The sequence below is a fragment of the Ascaphus truei genome, chromosome 19 (assembly GCF_040206685.1).
Source record: "Ascaphus truei isolate aAscTru1 chromosome 19, aAscTru1.hap1, whole genome shotgun sequence".
Classification (NCBI taxonomy): Eukaryota; Metazoa; Chordata; class Amphibia; order Anura; family Ascaphidae; genus Ascaphus; species Ascaphus truei.
The window spans coordinates 4902450-4915000 of NC_134501.1; the positions used below are offsets into that span (position 1 = coordinate 4902450).

Below are 12551 nucleotides of genomic sequence, written 5' to 3' on the forward strand. Positions count from 1 at the left end.
GCTTTTCATTAGATTTTCTTAGTGTTGAAGAGGCGATGAAGGTGGGGGTGGGGTCAAACTAATGAGGAAGAGGGATTATACATGTAATGCCCAGTGATGAAAATGGGTCAAGCAAATTTAACTTGATATGGGATTAGAAAAACCCAATCTTTATAAGCGCTGGGCGCAAACATTGATGCAACCGTGCTCCCTCCTTAATTACAGTTTAAGACAGACATGAAACAATCACAGTGCTACACAACTCGTGGGTAAGAATATAGCCATAAAGGTGATGCAGCCGCAAGACTGTGATGCTAACAGTTCTGTGTGTATTCCAGGTTTCCCCAAACTCTGCTATTATTGTATTGTTTGTTATTTTTCTGGGTAACGCTAACTCAGGGGTGGCCAACTCCAGTTCTCGAGGGCCACCAACAGGTCAGGTTTTAAAGATATCCCTGCTTCAGCACAGGTGGTTCAATCAGTGTCTCAGTCAGAATGACATAATGTTGAATATATTTAAAGTTTATTTTATGTTTTAGTGTTAAATTTCTCTTGCAAACCTTATGAACCATTAATTCAAATCCCCCTTCTTCACTCTATGAAGTTGTTTTGCGGTTAAACAATCCTTAGCTAAATTGATTAAATAACTATATAGACTGGAGCTATCTTTTTAGAGATATAGGCCTATATTCACTAAAAGGAAAAAAGAAATAGGAAGCGCAGCAAAACGGGTGATGGCAAACAAGCAACTTTACTACGCGTTTCACCACTCACGTGGCTTCATCAGGGATTTTCTTTTTTTCCCTATATTCACTAAAGGTCTCTGTTTAATAACAGTTTTATTTATCTATTTATTCACTAAAGCCATATCAGTAGCGGTAAAGCAGTGATAGAGGGCTATTTACCTCTTTTATTTAAAATGAGTAATTAACGCTAACTTACTCTTTCACGTGCTCTTCACTAAACTCTGATACCTGACAATATTAGACTACTAATTAGTATCCCTTAATCCAGGCTGGCATTAGGCCTATCTTGCCTTTCTACAGTATATAATGGCTGTTATATACATAGGCAATTTAAGACTAGCCAACCTCCAGCCAGGTAGAAGGAGTGGCACAGTGAGTAAAGACACTGACTACTAGCAGTGATACTGAGTTTAAATCAGGGGAACCTGGCCTGACCTTGGATAAGTCTCGTTATCTCTCTGTTCCTCAGGCACCATAAAAAAAACATATGGATTGTAAGGTTATCTGGGCAGGGACTGTGTCTCTAAATATTCCTATGTCCTGTGTACTGCTCGCTATACTGTAATTGTGACACGTTCTGAGTCCCATTGGGAGAACAGAGCTATATGTAATAGTTATTATTATTATTATTATTATTAACCCTAAAATAAGTAATAAAGACATATATTTCATAGCTCTACGGTAGAAAAATGAGATTTCTCACACTCACTCTTTCATAATTGCATTGCTAGCGCATATTACCATAGACTTTTGTGAGTTATCACTTGTTTGTATCACTAGCATTACTTACTGCAGAATTCATGTATTTTTCATGTGTGCAAATCCAGTTCTCAAGGGCCACCAACAGCCCAGGTTTTCGGGATATTTATTATTTATTTATAAAATGTTTTACTAAGAAGTAATACATTGAGAGTTACTTCTCGTTTTCAAGCATGGCTTCAGAACAGGTGGCTCAAACAGTGGCTCAGTCATTATGAGCCACTGAATGAGCTACCTGTGCTAAAGCTGGGATAGCCTGAAAACCTGACCTGTTGGTGGCCCTTGAGGACTGGAGATCGCCACCTGGGTCTAATAGTTAACCTTTCAGCAGTAAAATTAAGACAAAAAAACATATTGTGTATCCAAGAGCTGCAGACACTGTGAAGCATTATTAAAGCTGCAGTTCAGTCTTTTTTTTTTTTTTTTTTACTTCAATAGTTTCATGTGGGAAATCTCTAATTACCTAAAGAACTGCATAGCTGCCGGTCAATTCGTTCTCCGTCTATTGATCGGCAAAGTTTGGCGACATCTTTAAATATGGGGAACGTAAATCGTTGCTATAGGAACAAGCATGCTTGTTAAAATAGAATACAAAAAAATTGGTCTTTCAAAGTTGTTTTTTTTAAAACAGAAAATGCTAAAAGTATTTTTTCTTACTACAGAACTGATTTATTAAAAAAAAACACACATGCAGGATATTGACTGAACTGCAGCTTTAAGAACATTCACTAAGCATCATAGAAAAGTTCAGCACAGACTTGACTTTGAGCAGCTATCCCACCCATTGCCCTGGTAGTTTCACATCCCTTTTATGGGCCCTGAGCCAAACCAGGTATTTTGGGGAAATCAATCAGCATTCTATTCAAGTGCCAACAAAGTGCTTTCACCTCTGCTTGCCAATGCACTGGTTACTTCTAAAATGCAAGGGTCTAGTGATTCTGGGGTTTCAGGGTCACTATGCTGCTGCTTTCCTGAATAACTCTATTTGCTCCATCCTTGATAATACACCCCTAAGTGTACAGTGACCCATGTCACTGTATGAATATATGTGTGCTTCTAGTACCAAATTAAATGTAAGCTTATTGAACACATACATTATATTTAATACATAGACATTCACATGTAATTTGCCTCGAACCAGCATCATCCTTCCCTTAAGAGCATATCCCCTTATCTTACAGCGCGATGATATGAATATTTGCCCCCATTATTATTAGTTTGAAGCATGCATTTACTAATAAAACCTTCCCACAAAGTCACAGTTTGCTTCTTACCAGGTCTGTCCAAAACTTTGATGAGACATTCATGGTTTGCAGCGGATTCTCTGTCCAAGGTCCTGAAGAGTGTCAACTCGCCGGTTTCCCTGTTCACTGCAATAGGGGAGTCCTCATAGGGGGATACTAATTCAAACCAGGGGGCATCAAACGCCCTGGGCACCAGGGTTGTGACAGTGGAGCCCACAGTGGCATCCTCGGGCATGGAGATAGCATAGAAGGAATCAGGCAGCATAGGTGACCTCTTCTGTCTCATGAGACCGAGGTAAGTCCCTTCTTTTTTGGGTAGCGAGAACTTCTTGACCCGAGGGCAGATTTCCACCTCGAGAGGTGAACTAACCAGAGGTGGCTGCCCGTGGTCCCTGGCAAAGATGGTTAGATTTATGGGTTTTCTGACATTCAGAATGGAATCAACCAAGACCACCTGGCCCGTCTTGGGGATTACAAAGAAGTAGGTGCTTACTGGATCTGCAAAGTACACTAGGTCCGCGTTGGTCCCCTGATCTGGGTCCTCCGCACTCGCCCTGTACACTACAGACGTGAGCCCGGTGGTTTCATCCAGGCTGATCTTGGACGAGGAAATGTTGATGGAGGTAAACTGAGGAGCGTTGTCATTAACATCCAACACTTGCACAGTAACCAAAGCCAACTCCGTGACTATGTTGTCCTGGGAGAGGCAATGTTTGCAGCACAATCCCAGCCTGAACACATATTTGGATCTTCTCTCCCTGTCCAGCATCTGGGTCGTTTTAAGAGACAATTGAGCATATCTGTGGTGGAAATAAATCTCGAAATTAGACCTCTCTTCCCCTAGCAGTTGTAAGTGCCACTTGCGTCCTGGCACCTTAGAACACCAAGGCTCTGGATTAATTCGATTCAGGTGGATGTTCAATCCGTTCACTTTAGTCCCTACTGGCCAGTTCTCTTGCACAGATCCAGAGAAGGCAGGTCTTTTCAGCCCAGGTCCATCTCCCCACGCAGAAGCAATTGCCACTGTTGACACCAGGGCACATCTCAAAATATAACAAGAAAAGCTAGCTTTGTTCATAAGGTGCATCATTCCAGTGGGAAAAGAAGGTGTTGGTTTTAGTCATGCGAAACTATAATACAGCATGTTCCAAGTAATATCTGTGTTCTTCTTTGTAAATAAAAAATATCACTCAGCTTTGTGAGCTTAAGAGAGTTTACTGCAGAAATCTGCAGAACTGGTGAAGTTCTAGGAGTTTAACAGCCCCTCCTGTGGGTGGAGATCAGCTCACACACACCATCGATACTATGCAGAGTTCCCAGAGCATGAACACACAGTAACTGCGTGGTTAGGCTTAGTTAAAGGAGAGCGAAATCCGTTTTTTTTTAAAAGGGCAAAGCCATTTGGATCTCGTTTTCTAAAGGTTAATACCTTAGAAAAGTGATTTTTATTTTTAAAATGCACATCACTTTTTCTTTGAAAATGCACAGGTTTGTTCAAATCTATTAGGCATACAGCACCAGATGAGTGATACATTGGTGGATAATAACATGCACATACATACATCAAAACGTAGCGGATTATACATCGAAGTCACTTGAAAGGAAAAATTGGTACACCCCAGCACCCCAGTTATCCAAGAAAAATCATAATAAAAGCATTGGGATGTTTCCATGAAAAACGTTGTGCTGTTTTTTGGGGAGTTTTGCACCCAGTCTGCACCAGTTCTGCTCCAGTTTTGCACCTGAAAGAACCTGATACATACTGCACCTAAATGAGTACATCCCACAAAGACAACCCAATTGGCATAAATTAGGTGCACCTGTTTGTTTACAATTGTGCTTGACAAAATTAACCTATTAAGTGCCAGAGGGAGCTGCAATGCCAAACAATGTAAACTGTGAAAGGATCATTTACAATACGTTTGACCCGGCTTTTTTTGTGTAAGGTATTAATTGCAAGATAATCCAGTGTGCATACTGGTCAGTTCTCAGGTAAGGTTTCAAAATGTTTATACATTATCATTTCATCTGTGGTTGGTCAAGCTAAATATTTTTACAACCTACCATTAGGTTACATTTTTGCAACTTCTAATGTCTGACTTCAGTTCTCTGTCATTCTACAGAGTATATGCAATGCTGTTTAATGATAAAGCAAGACAGGCATGTAGTGACTAGTGGCTTCAGTGAGGAAAGAAAAATGCACACGGAGTCTCTTAACGTCCTATTCAACCTGCTGTGAAGCTGTCCTCCTCTTGCTCTGGATGATTGCAGCTCCATTCAAAAGAAGGGGAAGATACTGCACCATCAGGAAACACTGTACAGTGAAGTTTCTCAAAAGTCTCCCAGATGAGACAACTGGTGGAAAACTTAGTATTAATAGCATAAAATATATAACAGCAAAATGTGGATATTATTTATTTTATAAACCTGATGTCTTGTTTCTCCTGCAGTTTTGCAGTCACAACATAACCTGTTAATTTAATATGGGTGCCCACTTTGTATACTGTACTTATCTCTTTGGAAATGTATTGCTGCTCCTTTAGAACACCCCTGTATGTAGCTAAACCTACAGTATCAGGATACAAAGTCCAGAGGAAGGCAGTGAAGCCTCCAATCTGTTTCTATAGGAGATTAACAAGATCTGTGAGCATTCTGCTAAATAATGTGTGGTATACTTAATTACTTCTACTGCCCTAAGAAGCTTACAATGTCATTTTTGGTGTATGATACACAGGGGACATATTTACTACTATTATTTAGTGCGGGGTGCGTTACAGCTTCAAACCTCTTAGTAACATAAACTAAAGCAGGGGGGGGGGAAACAACTCTAGTCCTCAAGGGCCACCAGCATGTCAGGTTTTCAGGATATCCCTGCTTCAGCACAGATAGCTCAATCAGTACCACCGTGCTGAAGCAGGGATATCCTGACACCTAACCTGTTGGTGGCCCTTGAGGACGGTAGTTGGCCGCCCCTAAACTGAAGTATATTTCCAGGTTCTCTCAGGTACCGCTGCTAGCCATAAAAGTGTCATTTCCTGTTCCCCCTGAATCAGAAAAGCTGCCCTTCCTTCTTTTACACGATATTAACTACAGAAGAGCTGATACGCGTGTGTCACAATATTCATTGTTGCAGCTGATTCACATTCTGTGCAGCCCAGCATATTTTGTAACTTAAGCAGTATTCCTGTAACTCGTTATGTTAATGTTAGACAATTGACGACAGATTGTTAGAAATAAGGGGATGATGCACAATGTGCACACTACTTATTCTCATTGCGGCTGAGAACATAAAAATGATCTTGACTATTAGACTATGCAAATATAACTGGGAAATCATGTGCAAAAATATGCAGGCATCCCCGAGGTCTCATTGCTACAATGTGACTTTTATTACTAGAGGGACACTTTAATGTAAATGTAGTATCATTAATACTAATCATAGAACAAAGCACATAACATAGTTGATGAACCACAGTATTTTGTGCGGAAGAGTAATGTGTAATAACAAAAATAATATGTTGTGTTACACTCAAATTAAAATGTCATCCGGTTCTAAACAATATCATCTTCTCTCAGGGCATAACAATAGTGGTAAACACAATGTTTATTAACCCCCTTTTCTCTGAGTGGGGTTAAAACATGCTTTAACAATAACCATTTGTATTGTAGAGCACTTTAAAAGTGACTAAAGTTTAAATTGGCCTTGCTTTTATTAGTGATATGAGAAAATTAAAACGTGCTTTTACATTTAATAATAGGAATAAAAATATATGTATTATAAGTAATAATTTCTTGGTTTTGTGCTACCAAAAATAATATTTTAACAGCATTCTATGAGTTAAAGTTTTTAAATAATTAGAATATTGAGGCCCCTTTGTAAGGGGGTGAAAAAGTATTCCCAAACTCAAATTGACAGTTTCAAAATATCATGGAATTTTGAAGGACTGATTAGAATGCACTGTACACATGCACAGTTAAAAATAGTATCAGTAAGCTATAAATATATTTGAAGACCAAAAAAACCCAAAACTAATTATTCAACTTCAAACTATTGCTGAGTAAATGTTGTATATTGTTTTTGTATCTAAAAATTTAACTTTCCAATTGCAACAAAATAAATAAAGTATTTATATAAAAATGGATTACAACTTTAGTAGACTAATACATTTTTTTCCAGGCTATCCTTGGTTTAAAATTCAGTCATTGAGAGTTAACAGAAACTAAACAAAGAATGATGCTGTGTGAATACAAATGGTTGTCCCATTATATATTGAGAGTGGCTTGCAAATACAAATATCACGTGTGAGCACAGTCACGTGTCTCAGACAGGTCTCCAGCCCTGCCTTTCCCCATTCTCTTGGTATACAGTGCTTACACTGCAGCCAGGGATTCTGGGTAATGACATGCAAATGAGCACACAGTGTCACCTGTTACTTCTTAACCAATGTTACATGTATCCATATAAGCTTATGCCTGCTGTATTACACAGCTTTTCAGCACAGCATGGGTTAAAGAATTGCATAAGCTATAAACCTACTTACAGACAGCTGTTTCGACCTTTTGGGTCTCATCAGTATACTGCTGGTTATACTGACTTGTGAATACAAAGTCCATGGCAGGAGAACGGAGGGAGCGTGGCGGTTACACACATAAGATGACATTAGCTTGTTATGTTCAAGTAGGGTATCAAGCAAATGTATTTATGGTGAAATCTGGAGATGCTGATGGAAAACTGGAACATTAAATGCAAGTAGGATACCATCTATAAACAAAGCAGGTCATTATTTAACTGTTCGGCTCAGTGGAAAACTGGAGCTTGCTGTTTAATGAGTATTTAGTCTTTCTTAAATTCAACAGAAATGGCCATCATAAACATCTTAATATTCAACCAGCAGTACGGCATCACTATGGGATAAAGTGTGTGGTACACAGTGATGGGAAAGACAAAGGATTTCCAAACAGTGGGGCTAATTTATGATCATTACTAAACTGCATCTTTTCCTTAATCATATATTTAAATCCCTAGCTTATTATTCTCATGGCTTGCATGTTTTAAATAATTTATACACGGCACAGTGTGCAGTAATAATACTGTTTATTGTTACTACTAGTCACAAACCTCCCCTACAAGAATTTCTTTATGTGTAGTCTTTTGAACCCATATATAAACATGTAAAAACCCCGCACATTGCCCCACTGCAATTAATATTAAATAGCAACCTGCAATATTAGATCTCAATCAAGACTTTGGCATCTGTACAACTCCCAGGCAATTTGCATGTTTTCTTTTAATACCCTTTATTTACTCTTTCTTCTATTATTCTGATCAAATGTGCTGTACCATTTCTCCTATAGATGAAAAATATTGTTAGAGAGCACCCCCAAAATAGCCTTAATTTTGAATTCTCTCTCTGAAATGCTTTATAACTAGAGGATTCGGTTTTCGGTGTTTATTGTTTTGTTTTTCCGGCATTTTCATTTTATTTAAAAAAATGTATGTTTATCTGTGCACTATTTTTAGTTTCCATACTTCCTATGGGTTGCCTTCAGGGGCGGATTTGAGGTGAAATGTGGGCCGGACATGTCACTAACCTGCCAGCCCTCCTCCCGCGACATTGCGGCATCATGACGTTGCTGCGTCACGTCATGACGCATTGTCATGCTGCGAAGTCGATGGGGGAGGGCCGCTCTCTGTCCCCCGGAAATCAGTTTTATTGTTGTGGGAAAGAGTGAGGGGCCTCTGTAACCACGATGCATAGCGCAGCCCCGACCCCCACAGCATGCCGTGGCACCGGCTCATGGACCCACCGGCCATTTGCCCAGTGTCCCCACGGCCCAATCTGCCCCTTGTTGCCTTTGTATCCTCTGTGGCTGGGTTTCTACAAGAAGTCTAATTCAATAAGAAATCATGCTTAATTTCCAGTATTTATAGGTTTTAACTGTCAGTGCAAGATGATCAGTCCCTGGTGTTTTTTGGTAAAAACCTAAACCAGAAAACCTATTTATAACCCATCATTTATCACTACAAGTTTACAACCTTTTCCCTCTATTAGTTAGGAGTCTTCAGGAATCAGTCTTGTATGATTCTACTCTTAACCGTTTTTCAACCGTCAATGCCAAAGCTGAAACTGCTAACTTACAAGTAGTTTCCATTTGTTGTTATTCACATAGGTATTGTTTCGTAAAACTGTGGCAAGCTGGGGCTTTAACAAAAAAAAGAGTTTGCGTAATTTGGGAGCAGCAGTGATTGGCTGCTTCAATGTCATTTTTTTGGTGACAGAGAAATGTGCTTATTTGTGGGATAATAATAATAATAGCATGTTCTTGTATAGCGCTGCTAGTTGTACGCAGCGCTTTACAGAGACATTTTGCAGACACAGGTCCCTGCCCCGTGGAGCTTACAATCTATGTATAAATTGGATAATATGGATAAATTGTTTAAAGCAGCATGCTAATTTTTGGGGGGTCACACTGACCTGTGCTGATGTAGGGATATCCTTAAAACCTGACCTGTTGGTGGCTCTTGAGGACGGGGTTGCCCACCCATGTTCTAATGCATTGCAAGCCCATCTAGAAGCAAATCATTCATATGCTGCTTTCACATGACTTTTTGTACAAAGCCTGAATGTTTTGCCTAGAATGCACATCCTAAAACTAGAGCAAACACAGCAAAGCATTTGGATGACATCTAGAGGTAGATATTATAATTACATGTGCAGAACTGAATGTACATATTGTTTGTTTGCCACTATCAAGATACAGGATTACAATTAGATCATTAGGATTAGCAGGTGGTAAATCTATTGAGATACTGGCCACTAAGTCACCACTAAACAATAGAGAAGTGGGTCCTAAATTTCACTCTAAGGAGTGTAATATAGAGCGCGCGCGTGTGCTACTGTGCGTGCGTCAATTATAATTGACTTTGTTTAAACCTGATCTTCTATACTTCCGACACGCGCGCTTACGGCAGCAAGCGTTGACCCGGCAGATCGAAGGAAAGACATGAAAAATTTATTTTCGCACTGCTGTCGCGCCATGTGACGCTGCCAAGCCAATCACAGCTCGGCTATCGCTGTGACGTCTGATGGGTGAGCCTATCCCCAACTAATCCAGAACAGACGTTTACACTGTGTGTGCCTGGGTACAATTCTTCTTTGTCTACCATGTGTGTGGTAGGGTGCTACCTGACAGTTTATGGGTACCAGTGGTTGATGTGCAGTAAAAAATTAATTGTACTGTGATTAATCGCTAGAGAGCAAATAGTACATAACAAATAGTTCATGCTATATTATGTTAGTAGAAAAGCATGTTTCAAGCTCTGGCCCTGTTATGACAGTTCCAAATTCTTTATTGAACATTTTTTTTTGTTCTGTATTTTTTATCCAAGATGACATGGTAGGGGGCTTGAACTGTACCTCTGCTTCACGCCACCGCTTACAACTATGTAAATGAAACGCGCGCACCACGTGCATGCGCAACGCCGGGCGCTCACCAGCGCCTACTATATAACAAGCCTAAGGCTGGCTTATAGTGCTGGCGACTGCGACGTCGCGTAAAAACAAATGCATTGCAGCCGTCGCGTGCACTTATAGTAAGCGCGACGCGACAGAGTGATGGAGCGATGGCTTGGTCGCGATCGCTGGAAGTCATCTCAATTTGATTTTTCCAGTGACCACAGCTTGAAGTCGCCGTCCCGTTGCCGGCACTATAAGCGTAGCCTAAGGGGGTTAATCATTAAACTGCAATAGTGCTGACAAGGGCACTATCACACTGAGACTTCCAATGTCTTCAATTGGTGTTTCCCTGCTGTAGTGGCCCCAATCGTCTCTATAGCAGTTTAATGAAAATTGCCCCAAGAAAGGACTAAGGGAATTAATTATATCTCAATTTTGCTTTTCTTTGAGGGTATGTGAGGAATAGTTATGTGGCTGTCTCATTAACCTTAGACTGTACACTAGTCGAAAAAACAGCTTTTGGGGAGGGTACATCAGAAATGTTTAGTTATATTCACAATCCCTACTCACTAAGAGCAATTGGTGAAAATCAAATGCTACATGCATGAAATGCTATATTAGAAGAGGAGGGTATACGGTAACACTGGTAGTCAGAGTCAAGGAATCCACCATTTAAGGGTAAGCAATTCACAGTTCATAATATTCTGTACAATGTCAAAGTACTGCTAATGACATACCAAACCATAACCTAAATCACAATAATCCAAAGATGTTGGTGCACCAGTAAATACTGGGAAGATAACTAATATTACAATTAGTGCTAGGTTCATGTTAGGGTGTTGTACTTTGTAAAGGACAACCAACAAGAAAGATATAAATATAATAGTACTGTATGCACCAAGCTTTGTGGTTGTCAAAGGTCTCTTCTTTGTGTATACTCAAGATATCACAACCTGCAACCTATCTACATTTTTTCCGGGCTTCTAAAGAGCTACTTGAACTTTTCAGTCCAATTATTAATGTAACTATAGTGGGCAGAGATATAGCAGTCAATGATTAACAGGAAAGGGGACCCTTATCTACTCATCTTAAGACACAAAGTTATTTTACCACTGTTTTGGAATGGACATCAAGTTCCAATATTTGAGATATTGCCTGAATATATCACTCACCCCTTTTATGTTCCAGAAGTATTGTATTCATTTTTTTTGCATTGCAAAATAGACCTTAATGGATTATAATCGTTATCAAGATGCACAGGCTCAAGGAATGCACAGAGGCAGAAGAGCATCAAGCATAGCCACAAATAACATTTGCATGCTCATTCTTTTTATATGATTACTGTGCTCTGTATACGCCATGCAGTGTGTACTCCACACTTCCCTGATGTGTATCCATGGCAACGGCCTGCGCTTAGGCACAACTCCGTTTTATGTTTACTGCTGATTTGCGCCAGCAAAATAATTGCAAGATTATACATATCTGGCACCAGCAATTAATCTGTTCATTCATTACCCAGACCCTCCAGGTGTTGTGTAAAATGGAAAGACAGTGTTCTGATTACTTTACTCATATTTTTGTAGCATTGTTTTGCCATATGTTGCAGACGCCTCCGGGGCGATAGGCCGAACTCAATAAAAACATTTCTTGTGTCAAGTTGACATACCATAAGGTTGTATGTCAGGGATTGAGAGATGTGTTTGTGCCAGAGCATGCCATACTCATATATCAAATACAAACATCTAAATGAGTAGTACATCTGCTCTGGGTTTCTTTTGTAAACATTGTACCCGAGGAAGGGGGTTCAGCCCCCCGAAACGTTGTGCGTCCAGATTTCTGCAATAAATGTAAAAAAAGAATAAAATGTCTTGCTGTGAGACTACTTTTTTAAAAGTGTGGCTACCGAAGATTGCGGTTGTTATACTGAGTCAAATGGCGGAGTGGAAGTCCTAACCATACTTCAAAGAGCAGCACCAATTTCACCAACTGAAAATAAAGAAGAAATACAATAATCTAATTTAAAAAATGCAGCAAGACTATATATACATTGGATTTCTTTTAGTACAGTGTAATGTCTCTCACAAGCACAGTCAGAATAGGAAAACCTGAGATAATTAAGAAACACCTGCTCTATTTTGTGGCATAACTGCCTCTCATCTGTCTCCCCTACAATCTATCCTTAACGCTGCTGCCAGAATCACTCTACTCTTTCCTAGATCTGTCCCAGCATCTCCCCTCATGAAATCCCTCTCCTGGCTTCCGATCAAATCCCGCATCTCACACTCCATTCTTCTCCTCACTTTTAAAGCTTTACACTCTTCTGCCCCTCCTTACATCTCAGCCCTAATTTCTCGTTATGCACCATC

The 12551-nt window shown here is 39.8% G+C and overlaps 1 protein-coding gene across 1 annotated transcript in view; it reads right to left on the minus strand.

Annotated features, from left to right (window-relative positions):
- Window positions 1-4069, minus strand: part of LOC142469736 (neural-cadherin-like) — a 70007-nt gene extending 65938 nt beyond the window's left edge. Inside the window, exon 1 of the mRNA XM_075576337.1 lies at window positions 2759-4069. Coding sequence (XP_075432452.1) covers window positions 2759-3818 — 1060 coding nt within the window. The 5' untranslated portion in view covers window positions 3819-4069. The remainder of the gene's footprint in view (window positions 1-2758) is intronic.
- Window positions 4070-12551: the final 8482 nt, after the last annotated feature.